This window comes from Nanorana parkeri, unplaced genomic scaffold (genome assembly GCF_000935625.1).
Source record: "Nanorana parkeri isolate BGI_ZX_2015 unplaced genomic scaffold, ASM93562v1 scaffold669, whole genome shotgun sequence".
NCBI classification, from domain to species: Eukaryota; Metazoa; Chordata; class Amphibia; order Anura; family Dicroglossidae; genus Nanorana; species Nanorana parkeri.
Window position 1 is genome coordinate 823,401 of NW_017306937.1, and position 19,458 is coordinate 842,858.

The following is a 19,458-nucleotide window of genomic DNA, read 5'->3' on the forward strand; positions in this document are numbered from 1 at the left end:
TTCCGGTCAGAGTGTTACAAGTTTCTAAGAGCCGGGGGGAGATGTGTAAGAGCCATATGCATCTTCCTGCTCTGCATCTCCCTTCCCGACTCTTAGCAACCTGGGATACTCTGGTTGGTGTCCCCAAGCTTCCGGCAAACAAGGAATGTCAATAGGGTTGCCACCTTTTCTTCAAGCGAAACCCGAACACTCAAGAGACGCGCAGACACTTTTTTGGGAGAATGAGTGGTGCCTTTTTCATATGTAAATAGTGCCGCCCATTCATATGTAAATATCACAGTGGAGACTATTTTCAGTGGGGGACCAGTAGCCCCTATCTTAATGTTGGATGCCCCTGTCTGCCTGACATCTTGTGTCCGGGTTTCTGCTGCCATGAAACTCGGACACAGCATTCAAAACCCGGACTGTCCAGGTGAATCCTGTACAGGTGGCAACCTTACATGTCACTGGTTGCCAGGAGCTGAGCGCGACGCTGACCAGGGCATCTCAGGTTGCTAGAAGTCGGGAGGGGAGATGCAGAGAAATCAGAGGAAGGCATCACTCTCATGTTTAGCAGTGCTGTCTCCTTTACCTGGCTCCCGCTGCTCTGATTACATGCACCATAAAAAAATTGTGTCTTTGACCAATATTTTTTTTTTTAAACTAAGTATTATTGTAGATAAAAAAAATACACATTTTATTCTGCAATTTATCCCGTGCGTAATGACTCCAAATGTACAGTATGTTTCTGCTACAAAGCAAGGAGAAGTTATTTTGAAATAAAATAAAGAAATGCTAATTTGAATAAAAAAACATTTAATTTAAAAAAAAAACAAGAAAAACATTTGTAACATGAGTAAAAAAAAAGAAAAGAGTGGAGTTAACTGGGGCTAATTATGGTTAGCCAAGGGCTAATAAGAAGTTAAAAAAGCAGCACATTTATCAAAAAAACACAAGGTATGTCCAATGCAAGTTTATCTATAGATCAGAATTCCCATCCCCAGGGCCAGATTAAGGCAGGGGTGGGTGGAGCTGTTGCTCCTGGCCCGCCTCTGCAAATAGGCCCGGCCGACCCGGATCGCCTCAGTATCCGGGTCGGTGACCGGCCACAATCAGGCAGCGGCGGCCCTCTATTCAGGCATATTAGATGGCCACTTGCTCTTCACTAGGGCGAGAGAGGCCCCAGCGAGTGGCCCTTTAATATGCGTTGGGGCCTCTTGGGGCCATCTAATATGCCTGAATTTCGGCTGGTCACTGTCTGAATAGAGAGCTGCACCCAGTCATCAAGACATACCCGGTAAGCCCGCACGACTACCCAGAGCCCCTACTGACCACCCTGAGCCCCTACTGACTGCCCAGAGCTCGCACTGACTGCCCCAGAGCCCGCACTGACTGCCCCAGAGCCCGCACTGACTGCCCAGAGCCCGCACTGACTGCCCAGAGCCCGCACTGACTGCCCCAGAGCCCGCACTGACTGCCCCAGAGCCCGCACTGACTGCCCAGAGCCCGCACTGACCGCCCAAAGCCCGCACTGCCCGCCCGGAGTCCACACTGACCACTGCACTGACCACCCGGAGCCCGCACTGACCACCAGGAGACCGCACTGAACCACCCAGAGCCCGCACTGACCACCCAAAGCCCGCACTGACCACCCAAAGCCCACAATGACCACCCAAAGCCCGCACCGACCACCCAAAGCCCTCACTAACCAGAGCACTGACCACCCAAAGCCCACACTGACCACCAAGAGCCCGTACTGACAACCTAAGAGCTTTACTGGCCACCAAGAGTCCGCACTGACATACCATGTCCTCTCTATGTACTACAAACAGCTTATCTCTGGCTCCTCTGACCCTACTCCATGGTTCCTCACGAGATGGGAGGAGGACCTCGGGGTCCGATTTAGTCTGGAGGAAAGCGGGAAGATGCTCACACTCTCCTACCAATCGTCAATCAGCAACAAGTATCAGGAGTCATGGCTACAAGCTGGTCATCAGATGGTACAGGACACCTAAACTTCAACACTACATGTTTCCACAGACATCCTCCCACTGCTGGCGATGCGGTACTCCGCACGCGGACATACTGTATATATTTTGGTCGTGCCCCACCATCCAAACCTTTTGGGACCAGGTCCACACCACAATCCAACGGTTTACTGACTCCCAGGTGCCTCGAGACCCGGCCTTCTTCCTCCTGCACCACAACACTACCCCACTTAAGACCTACAAACGTTCAGTGGTACGATACATGGTTAACGCGGCCCGGGCCTGCATCCCGGCCCTTTGGAAGAGACCTGAACCCCCTACCATTCCCCAATGGCTGGACAGGGTACACAACATATACCTCATGGAGGACCTCACGAGCTCACTCAACACCCCAGCCAAATTCCGGAGCACTTGGTACTACAGGATTGAGTTTCTCAACTCTCCAGAGTATGTGACCTTACGCCGAGGACATGCTGGGTAGATCTCCAAGACAGAAACACCCTGCACCTCCTCTCCGCCCTCCCCTCCTTGACTGCAATGTTCCCCCCTCTTTCCTTTACTCCTTCCCCAACCCCCTAAGCCACTCACCCCTCTTGTCCCTCTCTTTCCTACCTCCCCTCCCCCCGCAACCCCGGTGCTGCTCTACTTTCAGATAGTAGTAAGACCCGATTCCATACCTGCTTTGTGGGACTCTGGCCGGGGGAACCCGATCGCCTCTCTTAGCAGACCATCGTTGATGCTACGACCAGGGTCCCCGCATATATTTCCTACACCTGCCGTAAGGGTCTAGATTGTATATTTATGTCTCCATTTAACCTGCATTGCGCCCTTCACCATGACACCATGGGCCCATGTGGGGCCATTGTTATACCTTACGTTTTCACTTTGTATTTTTGTGAAATATGTGTACTTCTCCAAGGTCTCAGGAGCAGACCTCCTGAGACCTTGGAGACATCAGGCCATGAACCTGGAGCAACACATATTATGTAGCTTCATATTATTCTGCATTGCTTTATAAAGTATGGCTGGGATTTGTAGTCCTCTATAGCTGATGGTATTATTATGCAGTGCTTAACAATGTATTTGTGGGATTTGTAGTATTCTATAGCTGGTGTCATTCTGATTTCTTTGTAATGTTTTGCTGGGATTTGTAGTCCTCTGTAGTTGGTATTCTGCATTGCTGTATTACTGGGATTTGTAGTCCTCTATAGTTGGCGGTATTCTGCATTGCTGTATAATTTATTACTGGGATTTGTAGTCCTCTATAGTTGGCAATATTCTGCATTGCTATATAATGTATTGCTGAGATTTGTAGTCTCTCTACTACTTGGAGTCAGTGGAAGACCTACCAGGCTCCCAGCTGCAGCCAGGCCCTGAAGCTCCACCACTCACTAAAAGCTGTAGAGAGACTACAAATCAAAGCCCGGACAGGAGGAAGAGGACCCTGGTGACCGTCGACATTTACATAAAAAGGCCCACCAAAATCCTCAGCACCAGGCCCGTGCTGCTCTTAATCCGGCCCTGCCCACCGCATCATGACAGCGGGACGTGTGCAGATAAAAATTGTGATGGCTGGTGCATTTTAACTATATTGTTACATTGTGTTTAGCTGTAGCACTTACAAGAATCCCAAAGGCTTATCCTTTGATTTACACATTAAATCAGCTCCAGCTTAATCTTTGCTATAGGGGAGGACATGTCAGTCTGAACTCTGATCCCTTTATTTCTAATCCTCTTAGTTTTCCGACAGCTTCACTGTCAGGCATCCATACCACCACATGAATAATATATAGGTAATAATTACTTGTTACAAAGCTGATGATGTTGCAAAATCAGAAATGGAGATTTTAAATGTTATGCAAGAGCAAAAAAAAACATATTCAGTACATCTCTGCTCTGCATGTGCATGCACCTTTCCACAGTAAAAACACTGTCAGTACAGAAAAATACAATTTTAATCAAGTTGCCATTTACTTACTGTTATGGCTGACAAGTTTTATGCAACCAGTGGTGGCTGCTCTCTCTAGATTTTTGTACTCACCGTAAAATCGTTTTCGCTCCGTTCATTGAAAGACATAGCAAACAGATCTAGCATCATGTACCCAAGGGTAATATCACCACCTGCAGGAAAAGGACGCTAGGCACAAAACCAAAGACAGCCTAGGGGCGGCCCCTGGTGGTGGCCAAACCCCCCACCTTTTGACAAGTCTCCAGTAAGTAACAGGCAGTTAGGAGTACACACCCAAAACAGAGAGGGCGGGACCTGTGCCCTTCAATTAGCGGAGAGAAAAGGATTTTAAGGTGAGTACCTAAATACTATTTCCTCTTCCGTTCATTAAAGGACACAAGAAACAGATCTAGGATCATGTACCGTGCGGACGTCACAAAGCAGTATCAGGCAGAGGGGTGGGCACAAAAACCAAATATTCCCCAACAGAGACCCCATCAAAGGGCCGCCTGCCAAACCTTGCGCCCCAGGCCAGCATCCGCAGATGCCAAATCATCCATATAAAACTTGGCAAAGGAGTGAACAGAAGACCAAGTTGCGGCCTTACAAACCTGAGAAACAGAGGCACAATGACGGAAAGCCCAAGATGCCCCAACAGCCCTAGTAGAACGGGCAGTAACAGAAAAAAGAGGATCATGCCCCTTAATGGCATACACCTGAAAAATCGTGCTATGAATCCATGGTAACCCCCCACCCACCCTTACAAAATTGTTTCAAAATGTTCAAAAAAACCTCTTAAATAAATAGATGCCAGCTTATAGGATTTTGGGAAAGTCGAAAGTCTCAGATCTCACAAGAATGTGTTATTGCATTGCTGTCCAGTACTGTGGACTGGACACTGAAGTCACCCTCCATACTAGGGATGCACCGATACCAAGTACAAGTACAGATACTTTTCTAGCTCCAAGACTAGACTAGAGAAAAATTCAAAAGTTAGGAGGCAGCTGTCATTAGTAAGGAGCACACTGAGCTCCTGGGATTTGTACATCTCTGTTTTAATGTATGATTTTGTTTTTATAAATATAAATAAAGAGATGCACCGATACCATTTTTCCAAGTACAAGTACTGATACTTGCCCAAGTACTTACAGACACAAGTACTCATACATTTTTGTTTATTGTCATGTGACAGTTTTTCTAAAACAATACAGACTAATGATTTCAGGACAGTGGTGGAGCGCCAGAGCCAGGTCCCAGCAGCAACCACTGCAGCCCGGGTAGTTCTCGTGAAAATGACAAGTATCGGCATCGGTGCATCCCTACTCAATACTATGGTCACTGGAGGGAAAGCTCACCTATGATAAGTACTTTACTCTTGGCTTTCTTCAAAAAAATCCCAATTTGCGTAGGAATATTGCTGGCTATTTTTGACCATACGGATGGAGAAAGCTGACAATGAAAGCTTTGCTGATAAACTCGGAATATCGACTTTTGCAATGTGTGCCTAGAGTGACATCATAGTTTTGGCGGAAAGTTCACATGTGATCACCACCAATTAACGTTACCTTCTCGGATATGTACTAAATATAGCGTTTTGCACTTTCATTCTGTTCCATTTGTTTATAGCAAAAAATTAGCCACACATGGCCACTGAAGCAAACGCTAGAACGCAATTACGGGTCACATAAAACTGCTATAGAAAACAAATGTGACAAATGGAGTGTATAGAGCATGTCAGTACAGTTACTATTTAACATGTAATAAAACTTTACTCATGTCCTGAGGCTATTCCTAGTAAATAGAGTTTGCTTTCTATTTCCCTTCATTTTTTTTTATTTGTTAGTGTTCGGGAGAATTCGTCATCACTAGACTTATGCAAGAATATGAATGTTCAGTCTGATTTCATTATAATTGTGCAATCTTACTTATTCAAGATTGATATTTATCCTGTTATTCATCTTTACCTACTTTGTCTGAGCCTTATACTATAGTATGAAAGGTCACCGGACTTCTGTCTTCTGCTTCATATCAACTTAAAGTGTTATTCCACTTTTGTCATCAAGATTGAGAAAACTCCCTTCATATATTTATGTGTTCTTATTCACACAGCATACCTAAAATACATATTTTGTAAAAAATATATTTCTATATACACTATATTGGCAAAAGTATAGGGACGCCGGCTTTTACATGCACATGAACTCTAATGGCATCCCAGTCTTAGTCCGTAGGGTTCAATGTTGAGTTGGCCTGCCCTTTGCAGCTATAACAGCTTCAGCTCTTCTGGGAAGACATCCACAAGGTTTAGGAGTGTGTCTATGGGAGTGCTTGACCATTCTTCCCGAAGCCCATTTGTGAGGTCAGGTACTGATGTTGGACGAGAAGGCCTGGCTCGCAGTCTCTGCTCTAATTCATCCTGAGTTTAGGGCAGTTAACACCATCTCCAGTGCGTTCCGGCACAGTAAGAGGCCGGAACGCACGGGATGGCATAGTGGAAGCCTCCCCGCGCTCTGGGGGATGCAATGCCTGCGTTCCGGTCTAGTGCGATCGCAAAAAATAGTTTATGCACTATTTTTTGCGATTGCACTGGACCAGAACGCAAGCACTGCTGTGTCACGTGTTCTGGTGCGGGCGATTGCACCACCACGCCCCCTCCCACAGCAGGACGCGGGGAGGCTTCCACTATGCGATCTGGGTACTAACCTTGCCGGAACGCACTGGAGATGGTGTGAACCAGCCCTTAATGTCACTTCAGCCAAGAGTCGTGGATAAGCTGCAAAATGTCTCCAATGTTTCAGAACAAGTTCAGATGAATGTGACTAACTACTGCTAGCTCTACCATGACCTGGATGAAGAAGGACCTTCACAGACATCGTCTTTGGCAGCTTTCTGTAGCATTAAATTCCATGAATGGCCCCTTGTAACAAGTAAGTTGACCACCACTGGCCTAAAGGTACTGTAAATATCGGCCTGTTATAGGAAGCAATGATCTTCTGCTTTGAACATTCCAGAAGCTCATGTTTTTATGGGATGACCTGGTACATGGTAACTTCTCTTCAGCTCTCTGTGACAATCCCATTGTAATGGGTATTCTGCCCTACCTCCACCTAGTGGCATACCACCTTGTTGATATTGTGCCCAGTGCAATTTTGTGAAAGACCTACATCAATGTACAGGCAAATATTATACAATATGTACATTATATTCAGTACCTTGTGACATTTCCCTTTGGCTGGTTGGGTTGACCACAAGAGATGTACAAATACGCATTGGGAAACATTGTAGTAATATTCAAACATTGGACTTTACTTTTCATTTTGCATATTGCTTCATGAATGAGATATATGGTGAAAAAACAAGCTAAGCTAGACAAGAGGGAAATTTTTTTTCCCCAGACGATTACATCATTAAATCATGTATTCAGTATATAAAGTAGACACTCTTTTTTTCCAAGAGGAATGCACAAGAACCTAGCAATGTTCATTTCAGGTATACATCTGCTAATGCCAGTCGTCTACTGGATTACGGGAACTGTATACATGACCATTATGATGTTAATCCCCTCATTAAACTATATCCTATATTTACTTCATATATACTATGATGAGGTTTAGTGGGTCTTACCTTTGCTTTATACTTGTAATCACCTCTTTACATGCTTACATGCTTATGCAAGCACCTGATTCTTGTAATCACCCCTCAACATGTTTCACTACATTTCGATTTGCTGAAGGCTGCCGACAGGGGCACCCACTCCACAAATTTGGAATAGTTCATCCAGAACCGTCCAAAAAGCGCATAGTGCATGGCCAGCTTAAAAGGAAGCTTGTGCATGTTTTCTAGTCTTCCTAATATCCTATGGACTTCCTTCCAGAATTACTTCAGCACAGTGGCGTCACAAGGGGGGTGCGGCACGCACCTGAGTGACACCATTGGAGGGGTGACACCAAAATGACTGACAGTCATTTTGGTGTCACCCCCTCTAAAAAGTCAGGCACTCGGTCGTGGACCGAGAGCCCGACAGTGTCAGGAGAGAGGAGGGGATCCGGCGGCATTCCTCATCCCGCTGGGTGAACATCCCCTCCTCTCTCTGTCACAGGAGAGCCAGCACAGTCCTGTGCTCAAACTCCTGTATTGGAGATGACAAGTTCAATAAAGAGAACCTGTCAACTCCAAATGCTATCACACAGGCTTTAAAATTAAATTAAATTAAAAAAAATTAAAAATGATAAAAAAATTATAAAATAAATAAAACGCAAAAAATAAGACATAATAACAATTGAAATTAAAAAAAGTGATAAAAAAGTTAAAAAATATAATTAGATAAAAAAATTATAAAAAATAAAAATATTTTAAAAAAAAGTGATAAAAAAATGTAAACATGAAAACAAACCGTGCCGCCCCCGCCATAAGGCTTTAAAATTAAATTAAATTAAAAAAAATTAAAAATGATAAAAAAATTATAAAATAAATAAAACGCAAAAAATAAGACATAATAACAATTGAAATTAAAAAAAGTGATAAAAAAGTTAAAAAATATAATTAGATAAAAAAATTATAAAAAATAAAAATATTTTAAAAAAAAGTGATAAAAAAATGTAAACATGAAAACAAACCGTGCCGCCCCCGCCATCTGGTTGCCATTCTCCATTGTTGGGGGTTTGGCGGGTAGGGAGGCGCATTGAGGAACCTGGCATTTGGGCAGCAGAGAGAGTAAATCCGGCTCCGTCGGCAGCACAGTGCGCTACACAGGTACCTTCAGGGTTATATCACCTGACTATGAAGAAGGTCCACCTTGAAAAGGGGTCAGTTTAAATCCTGACAGTTTGGTGCTTGGAGCCCCATTTTGCACATGATCTGTATGTCTCAGGATGCATCTATTGCTACAACTGCAGCTTGATATGCGATACCATGACAATTGTATAGCAATATTTATACTTGGTATGCTTTCATGTTCCAGTTTACGGCATAACAAATGACAGCTGTATGCCATAACCGATACTTGTTCTCAGCACTTTACTACATATGAATTATTACTTTTTGTGTTCAACTTCAGAAAAGTACATAAAACAGAAAAGAACACAGCTATGTATTTTATTATGCATCCTAGCAGTGTAAGGCCTTGTTCACACCAAATGCAGAGCAGACCCGGTCAGGTTTCTGCACACGCACGCTAGTCTTTTAGATGCGGTTTTTGATGCGTTCCGGGCTCTTTTTGGTAAAAAAAAACAAAAAATGTTTTTCTTTCAGGCATTTGCATGCGTTTTTGATGTGTTTGCATGCGTTACAGAGCAGATCCAGAGCTGGTAAAATAGGGCCTGCTGCAGTTTTTTCACCTGCTCTAGATCTGCTCTGCAACTGCACGCTGCGATGTGAACTGGAGCAAAAAATACCATTGGAATACATTGGGCGCAGTTTTGATCCGGTCTGCAACTGATCTGCTCTGCACCTGCTCCGCGCTTGGTGTTGATATCAGCCGCTTGTATTTTCTGTACAACAGAGTTTAGACTGGGAGAGGGAGAAGCAGCACAAGGCACCAATCAGTTGTACTGCAGTGCAAACAGAATGCTAAAAAGAAGGAAAGAGCAGGGTGACAGAGAGACAAGCACATCAGTCTGTTGCTTCTCTTTTAACTGCCCAGTCACAAGCTGGGGGTGGAGTGGAGACCTGTGAGTTTTATTTAACTGAAATAATCAGGTATCCTGCCCTGCTGGACAGAGCTGTGCTGTGTGGCAGAACTGTGTAAAACTAAGGACTGAATGGACAAAAATAAAAAAACTCTTTGTGATGTAATACAGCTTCCATATTGTATATAATGTATATGTGTATGTATACGCTATGTATATACAAATCGTATATGTATTCATCTTTTTGCCTGAAGTTTAGGTTTAATGTATGTACAACCAATGGTTATAGGTTATATAAATTGGGACTATGTATGTATACATTTATTATTTTCAATAAATAATCTCTGAATCACATACTGTGTCATTACGTAATTATACTTATTGGGCATTTATAATACGGCCTGAAGATTACATGAGTTTGATTATGAAAGATCCCTGATAATTACATGTATTTGTTATTAGTATATATCATATTATTGTAGTCTTACATTTAGAGATTTGTAAATTACTCTCCAGAGGGATCTCTGTATTGAAATGCAATCATTCTGCCTCCCTTATAAACAACAATTGAGACAGGATATTGGCCACCCAGGGAGGACATTGGGTGGAATTTATCAAAACTAGAGCAGACAGAATTTGGAGCAGTTGCCCTTAGTAACCAATCAGCTTCTCTCTTTAGTTTGTTCAGGTAAGATTTGAAAATAAAAGAGAGAAACTGATTGGTTGCCATGCACAGCAGCTCCAGATTTTGCCTGCTCCCATTTTGATAAATTCCCCTCAATGTTTTTAGTGAGTTGGAACTGTGAAAAGCGCAAACTGACTGCATCTGTTGCACAGTTGTACCAGGTCAGTGAGTCAGGGAATTAAAGCCAGAGGCATCTAGGTAACTAGCATTTCCAGACAGAGATCAGCACTCTTAGGCCTCATTCACACGAGAATCGGCCGGCACGTACAGCTCCGTGCTGCGTGCACGGCCCTATTGGGCAGCTCCCGGGAAGGACGGGTACTGCGTGTGATTAGTACGCAGCCCCTGTCCTTCTCTATGGGTGTATGCTGCCGTACGCCGCTCTATGCTCACCCCAAGTGCAGGTCCTTACGGGTGCGGGTGTCCCGGCTCGGACGCAGACAGGATCCATCCTTTCAGCGTATGAGCACGGACACCCGCACGGACGTGCAGGGCGGGTGAGCATAGGGCGGCGTACGGCCGCGTACTCCTAAAGTATCAATTCCCTAGAACTGCCCCCCCTTCCTTGCCAAGTAATAGCCCTGTAGGCGGGGTTCACTCTTGGGGTGTTGCGTGTGTGTTCCCTTTGGGTTGGCTCTGTGTAACCCCATGTATGCAACACAACACCAGGCACCCCACGGTCAGGGGCCTCGGCTCTGGCCTCGTGCAAACAACTCTCACACGTGTAGTACTGCGCACACAGGGCCTCATGGCTTCCACCGCCTCTGCGGTATTCTGCGCTTCCTCCCCCTTAGGGAGAAAGGCCACCATGAAAGGCACCCCATGTCGGGCATAGCCCCTTTGCACACATACCCTCCTCAGGATGGTTGCATCCACGATACCGTCCAACATCACACTCCTGTAGAACCCCCACCGTCTCAGAGGTTGGAGGGAGAAGAACCAGTCCACACAGATAGTCTTTTCTTGGTTTTACTTGAAAAGGATGAACATGACAATAAGCATACGCTCAGCCACCCCCGAGTCCCTAAATTGTGAATGGCAACCAGATGGCAGGGTGGCGGGGTTAGTTTTCAATTTTTCTTTTTACTGTTTCTTTATTTGTATCACTTTTTATTTTTTTATTCAATTATTTCTTCTTATTTTTTTTTTATTATTTATTTAATTATTTTTTAAACAACGTGATTGGCCAGCGGCCGCACACTACGGTCCGCCGCCGGGACACCTTACACCGGCGCACACAACTTCCCCACATGCTCACCGCTGCCGCCCCTCTGCGCTCTGCCACCCCAAGGCCGGGCCTCGGTGGCCTTGTGGGAAATCTAGGCCTGCAGATTAGAGAGAGAGAAGAACAGCCCAGGTGCAGCCCTGAGTCCACAACTTACTTCGGCCAGAGGCCCACTGGCAAATATTGTCAGTCTTACAGCTTCTCACTATTCTCCGGTATCCCATTCTTGTCAGTCCTAGCTCAGTGGTTTCCCCCTCCGGGGAAACTAGGGAATCTCGGTAGCTCTACATAGTCCTAGGCCTGGTCCTGTCCTTCCCATGGACCAGCCTATGTTTTAGAAACAGTCTCCCTCCGGAGACTCTGCATACAGTCTTAGACTTTTGCTCTCCTGTACTGAACGGAACTCCTGAATTGCCTTCCGCTCTCGGGCGCCCCCTAAAAATCAGCTCTCCTGGGACACAGAGTCTCCACAAGCCAGAGCTACATCTATCTCCAGGGCCCCATGGGGGCATCTTGTGGCCATTGGCCGTACTGCACCTACCTACAGCCCTTCTGGGAGTGTCTAACTGGTATTTGTGCTGGCCCAGCTCCTTTGCCCCTCCACTTACATCCCTATATAACCCTTTAATAGCTAAGGGGAATATTAAAGGAGAATTATGAGGTGAGTGATTTTCACTCAGCCTCAGTCCATAGTTCTCCTTTAATGAGTGTCACTTGAGACTGCTGCAGCTGCTGATATCACATCCAAGATGGTGGTGTCCATTAGCACTCACAGGGCTTTTTGAGGGCTACTCAAGGGGGCTGTGACTAATAAGCCTATAATAAATTTAATCAGTGGGGAACCTAGACATTCTGTCACCGGGCAAAGGCTCAGAGTTGACCCCCCCCCACGGGAGAAATTCTCAATCCACACGGCCAGTGGCACCCCTCCTAAAGCGGCACCCAGGACACATGCCCCCACCCCAGCCCCCCTCTAGCTTCGGCTCTGCATTTAATTCACATATAATCCAATGGAAAGATTGTTATTGAAGTGAATAGTTAAGCGTTAGGGTCTCTTTAAGCATCACCAGTGACTGTGATGGGTTCAGGTTTTCTTCCTAGCTTCTTCCTAGCTGGGGGCTGAGCAGTTCCTCCCACCTCTATCTACACGCCCTGTGGCCCACTTTCCTAATAGATCACTGAATAGAGACGTAATGTGACCTTTTCACAGGGATATGTGAACCATGGGCGTGGGAGACGGGGATTACCTCTAAATACAAATATCTTATATAAAAGACACCACAATGCATGACCAGAGGTGACGCACGTACAGCTTTTCTGGTTAACTCCACCTACTGAGACATCAAAGAGACCCTTAAGCTACCCACAGACATACAATACAGATGTTAAAGCCATTAGATTTTTTAGTTTTGGATAGTGGCAGGTTTTGATTGCTGTCTTTGTGCTCACTAAGGAGATTTCCCTCACTTCCTATCCCAGGGACACAACAGGAAGTGGGAAGCTTCTCAAAATGAGAGGAAGGTCCTTACAATTGTCAAAGAAACAGGTGTCGCCATTGAAAGATTTCCCTTTTTTGTCTGTTCTGGAGACCTGTAGTGACTTCAGGGTAAGCAGGAGGAACTGTAGTGTACGAAGGAGAACCAGGCATCTACCTTTTCTGTAAGTGTCTGGTGCTGAAGGGGTTTCAGCCAGTGTAGTTCTACAACAGAGCAAAAATGCCCCCTGAATACGGCTGTAACATGAAACATGGTGTAAAAGGTGAATCTTTTCCTGCACATGTACATGAGTCGGGACAGTTAGGGGTCACGTAACCATCTTTGCTCTAAAGAAGAATACAAAGTAGAAAGAAAAAACTTACCCTTGCAGTGGGGCTACCCCTGCACTGTGAGCCCTCCTTCACACCAGATGCAGTGCGTTTCGGCTCGATTCTGGCCAGAACGCACTGCATCGAATTGCGGCCGGCTCACTTTTTTGTGGGGCAGGAGGGGGCGTGGCGGGCCATTGAAGTGAATGGCACTGAAGCCACGCCCTCCAGCCTCAATGCGATCGGCCGCACGGGACCACAGGGCACATTATGCCTGCGGTCCAGTGCGATCAAAATAGTGCTTGCAGCATTTTGATCGGACCACAGGCATAATGTGTCTTGCGATCCCGTGTGGCCGATCGCATTGTGGCTGGAGGGCATGGCTAAGGTGCCATTCACTTCAATGGCTCGCCACGCCCCCCAACCCCCCTAAAAAGTGAGCCGGCCACAATGCGAGGCAGTGCGATCTGGCCAGAATCGGGCCGGAACGCACTGCAACTGGTGTGAGCGAGCCCTTAAGGTTAAGTGCTCGTTTTGTATAGGGGGATCAAATAAAGCAGATATACCATTGCTCACCTCTCCCCCGCCACTCCAGCTATGACATGCCTCTCGATCTCCTCACATCTAATGCGAGTCAATGTACCTGCATTAGATGAGATGACATCAGTGGTCATTAGACCCCCAGAACCAATGGGAGAATAGGCTGTGGGGACCACTCTAGCAGCCCGGCGGGACCGAGGATCGGAGGAGTAATACAGCTTTATTTGAGCCCCTTAGACAAAATGACTTAACCCTTGCAGTGTGGGGGTAACCCCATTGCAAGGGTAAGTTTTTAGTGTACCAGGAGTTCTACTTCACAGTAGACTTAAAGTTTTGTTATGGTGACTACAGGAGGATGTGCACAATATGTATTGGCACGGCTGCTTGTAGACCAACTCAGAAATGCCTAGGGGGAAAACACTGAGCTAAGTAACTGTTGTTATCCTAGAAAAGGAAGTGCCTGTGGATACATCTTGCTGGAACAATTTATTTAGAAGTAAGACATATAAAACATTAAAGCAAACCTGGGCATTCTAAAGCCGACAGGCCACACCCGGCCCTTTGGCTGTCCCTGTCCAGCCCATGGTCCAGACCCGGGCTGATCGCTGACCTGCACTCCGTTATGGGTGGATGACAGTGGATGCATAGGCCATCCACTGCAAGCCAAAGCCCAGCGCAGGCCCCTCCTCTTCAGCCGTTGGTTGCTAAGACCACTGGCATCCTAGCAACCAATGGCGTACGGTGTCCACCTTTCCTGCAGTCATTGGTTACTAGGACCGCCAGGACATCAAATGTGTTCCCCATGCCCAGCATTACAGAAGGATGGAAGAATATCTTCTTCCATCCTCTCTGGCAACCTGTTCCACCTCCCAGCTCCTGCCTCTGGCCTACTAATGAGTTGTCCCCATCAGAGTGCCCCCTTACATTAACTATAAAAAAAAAAAAAAGAGGGCAATCTGATTATTAGTTGTCCTCGTCGGAGTGCCAACTTACATTAGTTGCCCCCACCATTTACAATCATTATGAAAGTTGGGGGCACTCTGATGGGAGCAAACAATGTAGGGGGGCTTCTGATGAGGACAGCTAATTATTAGTTGCCTCGATCGGAGTACACACTTACATTATGAGATTTTTTATCAGTTCACGTATGTGCGTGTGTGCCTACACACCTTCACAGTAATGTGTTGACCCTCCACAACAGTCCCAGTTTCAAGTGGCACCTTGAGAAAATGAATTGCCCTCCCCTGTATTAAAGGAACATGTTCAGCAGCATATTTGGGTTAAGTGTTTGGGTTTAGATACACACCTAACAAAGGTGAGTCAATTAGTATTGATGCTTTAACTGTCGTGTCACTAAAAGCATCAGGGTCACCCACACATGTGACCAACAGGAATAAACCATTCTTTGTTATCACTGGCATTTACAGGGCCGTTAAAATTCAGCTATTCAGGATTTTCCTGCTCCAAAGGTTAAGAATTTCCTGAAAATCTGATCTGTCAATTATTTCACCATCACATGTCAAGTCGGATGTGTAAATGTTACATAAATATTGTTCATGGGGGTACTGGAATGAAGCTGGATCTCCTTCCAGGGCATGCTTTTAGGAACTTTCAAGTAAAAATGGATTGCTTTTAGGATATGTTTATGATGCATTTACCATGTGCTGACCACACATTCCCCATGTGCTGCTGTTGATGCGTGGAGGAATAAAAGCAGTTCACACACAAATAACACATTCAGAGTTTTGCAAAAAATGTGCACTCCTCTCTATATAATTCAATCTAAAATTCAGTACTGTGTGCCAGATCTTTCAGAAATGCGTCACATACACAGAGCAGTAGCAAAACACAAACACTATAAACCCCAGGAATGAACTTCTCTTCTTTGGTCCCTTTTCGGTTTGTATATGCAAGGGTGGGAAACTCCAGACATCCAGCTGTGCTTTGACGACAAATCCCAACATTTATTTATATAGCACTGACAATTTACTCAGCGCACATTCACATCAGTCCCTGACCTCAAGGACCTTACAATCTAAGGTCCCTATCCAGTGGGGTATTCTGGTTTGGGGGCCGCTCTAGGCAAGACGAAACTAGGGCACCCCCCCTAAATCTGCAGGATCTCAGGGGGGTTGTGCAGGATCTGTGGACCCCCCCCCCCCCCCCCGAGACCCTGCAGCCCGGTGCAGGATGTGGTGTGGACACTGCCCAACATAGACCCCACCACAGAGGAGAGTTGAAAAGTTTTGTAGTCCTGTCCTAGGGTGACAATGTTGCTCCTCCATAGATACAGTACAGTAGTCTGAGTAAGTGTTGTCACTGTAGGACAAGAAGTATGTTATAGGCAGGATCACCAAGGGAAACTGAAGGGAAATAAATGCCTTTAAAAACAATAAAGCAGCTACAACAAGAGAATGATAGTGAGTAGTGATGAGGCTGGGCTTGGTGTAAACCGAGTTCACCTGAGTTTACCCAAGCCCACCAAAACTATTGGTTGTCACCCCCAACTCCTGAGCCAATTAGTTGCAGGGAGGCGTACACCCTGCAGCTATATGTTACAAAGTGGTGTGGAATGCCCCCCCCCCCATAACTGTTACCGGTGGAAATACGTAAGAGTCTTCCATTGGTTAAAAAGTCTAGGGTCAGCAAAGTTATGTGCCCAAAAAACGAGCTCAGTTGCCTACCTGAATATATTGATTAGCCAGGTTTTTCCATCAATGGATTTTTTTTCTTCCCTAATAGCACGGGTATATTCCAAGATGACAATGCCGGGATTCACCGGGCTCAAATTGTGAAAGAGTGGTTCAGGGAGCATGAGACATCATTGTCACACATGGATTGGCTACCAGAGTCCCCCCACCCGCAGTGCGATCGCCCACACCTGAACACGTGGCACATTAGTGCCTTCGTTCCAGTCCAGTGCAATCTGCAAAAATGCTGCACGCCCTATTTTGCAGATCACCCTGGACCAGAATGCAGGCACTAATGTGCCGCGCATTCGGGTGTGGGTGATCGCACTGCGGGTGGGAGGGGGGCGTGGCTGCGGTGCCACAGCCCCGCCCATCCTTGAACGCAGGGAGCCGGCCAGTTGACGTTCCATAAGTCGAGCGTTCTAGAACGCACTCTTTGTGGTGTGAAGAGGATTCTCCAGCTGCCGTAGCTATTGAAGATAGTAAAGACCTATGGCACGAGTGGCAGGAGAGGTAAGTATAATATCTCTTCTTTACAGGAATTGACCATTTTTTTTTACTATTCCACATGTGTAGTAATGGGATGTTGGGTAAAAAAGTATTATTGGCAATGTGGCAGTCACAACCAAGACATGGAAGTCACTCAACTTGTGTCCCAATAGATCATACATTGGTTAATCTATAGCTGAGGTAAGGCTAACCTCATACGTATGTGAGATAGTTATTTGAAGATCCTACTGCCAGAAAGATTTGTAGACTTTTCTTGCAAAAACACTTTCCAAGAACATCAGCGTGTACCCGCATGCAGACACCGTGGGACAGGAAGTGCCAGCAAGCTCAGAGGAGTCAGCGCTGGATCCCTCCCGCCGCAGCGCTGGAGGGACAGATGAAAAGGACAAGAAAGAAGAAGATCGGATTAAGAAACATCATTTAAGGTAAGTCTTTTTTTTTACATTGGGGGGAGGGAAAAAGATTTTTGACTTTACAGTAATACCACTTTAAGACACTGAGGGCTTGTTCACATCCGATGTGTTGGGGCTGCACTAGAAGCCTTTTCCAGCACAACAAAGTACAGTGCCTGGTTTACAATCCGCCCAGTTCACACCACTGTGCAGCACGGTGCAGTACAGTACAACGGCATTACACCATGCACTGGTTGTTAGAACTGCATGCAGCACTGGAATGGACGGAAGGTAAGGGATAAGGGCCACCAGAGAGATAAGCATGTTGAAAATGCATGCAGAGAAATGCAGTTAAACACACGTCGATGCATCAGGGTGAAAGCACCAGCAATACGACGTACAGTGGTACCTCGGTTCACAAACTTAATTCGTTCCACGCTTCTGGTCGCGAACCGAATTGATCGTGAATCGAATCAAACTGTGATGAGACCGCGATCTTGACTAGAGGAAGCCATGACCATGTGTCAGAGCAGGGAAAATGGCTGCGCTTGTGTTCGTCACCCGAAGCGGAGTTCGCGAACGGAAGCAAAAGTTTGCCGAACTTCCTGTTCGTGAACCGAATTGTTCCCAAACAGAAGCGTTCGTGAACCGAGGTACCACTGTATATAAAACATTTAAACATGCAGTGCAAAGCATGAATTCAGCCATTGGGTACCAGAGGCGTGCTGGAAACAGCTGCAGCCGAAAGAGTTAAATCCATTATACAATCCACGCTGCAGCCCACATTCACCTCAAACACTGACTGCACTTTCTCAGTCAGTTAGTTGTTGACATCCCTTCTCAATAACTTCACTGTATTAACCCTTTCTAGACAAGCAGCACCATATGAGTAAAAGAGACAGTTACTGTCGACCGGTTGCTGCGTGTGTTTTTTTTTGTTTGTTATTTCAATTCCTTAAATTTTTGGAATTACTTTTTCAGCACATGGATTCAAGCTCATAAGAGTGAAAGGCGTCTTTGCGTGCCCCTGGGGGCTTTCAATTTTTACATACGTTTCTGAAAAAAGCTTAACCCAAAAGAGGAAAAAAGTATCTATATTAACAAGATATTATAGTTACAGGGATAGGAAAGAAAAAAAAAAGTCTGAGACTTACTTTTTTGCGGAGCCGAATCTGCCCTGTTATTATAGCCAAGGTATACATTTTCAGGATAAGGAGGGTGCTGTAGAAGACGAAGGACAAAAATACTTGATTTTCCATCTTGCCTGCTGGAGTTGTGAATGTGAAGTAAAGACAGCACAGGGAGGGGAGAGAGGAAGCAGGAGTGGCTTTGACTTAAATAACTAGTGACCCAAGAAGGGGGATCTAACTCTGTGTTCCCACTGGAAATACTGGAAATGTAGGAAAGAAAATGGGAATACATTCTGAGCTGTAGTGACCAATCACATTTTTTCTTTCATTGTCCACTTTTGTCCCTGTTTTTGGATTTTTTAAAATAAATGACAGGACATTTTTTTCCAGAATTCAGTATGCTGGAAAATGTACTAAAGCAACCCTGTAGTTATAGTAAACTTTCCCAGGTAAGCTCACCCTGTGAAAGAAGAGAGAACAAGCGTACCTCTTGTGCCGCCCGTGCCACCAAACATCGCTTTATTCACAGAAAATCCTCTGAGGTTCATCAACTCTCACTCCCTGGGATTCATAAAGAGTGTTATAGACACTCAGCAATCCATCTCCCGACTGTGCAACAAACGGCACAACTTGCGACAGATTCATATAACTGTCAGTAAGTTGTAAAGGAATGTGTTGCAGAATTGCATTAGACTGAAATTTGTCTCAGACAGATGTCCTATTTATTTGTCGCAGCCATGGCGCCAGAACGTAAAGTGTTGCACATGAGAAGTACCTAAATTTCTTGCAAGTGTCGGAAACTGTTCTGCGACTTTCATGAATTTATCACAGGACTTCTAATGCAGCAATAATGACTGAAAAATCTTGCAAATGCTTTATTGAATCGCCTGTTTCACTGGTCGTCTCGTGCGGGGGGGGGGGGGGGCGGGGGGGGGGGCGG

The 19,458-nt window shown here is 45.6% G+C and overlaps 1 protein-coding gene across 1 annotated transcript in view; it reads right to left on the minus strand.

Moving 5' to 3' along the window:
- The window catches only part of PTGES (prostaglandin E synthase), a 77,146-nt gene extending 58,450 nt beyond the window's left edge, over positions 1-18,696 (minus strand). Inside the window, exon 1 of the mRNA XM_018563519.1 lies at positions 18,543-18,696. Coding sequence (XP_018419021.1) covers positions 18,543-18,647 — 105 coding nt within the window. The 5' untranslated portion in view covers positions 18,648-18,696. The remainder of the gene's footprint in view (positions 1-18,542) is intronic.
- Positions 18,697-19,458: the final 762 nt, after the last annotated feature.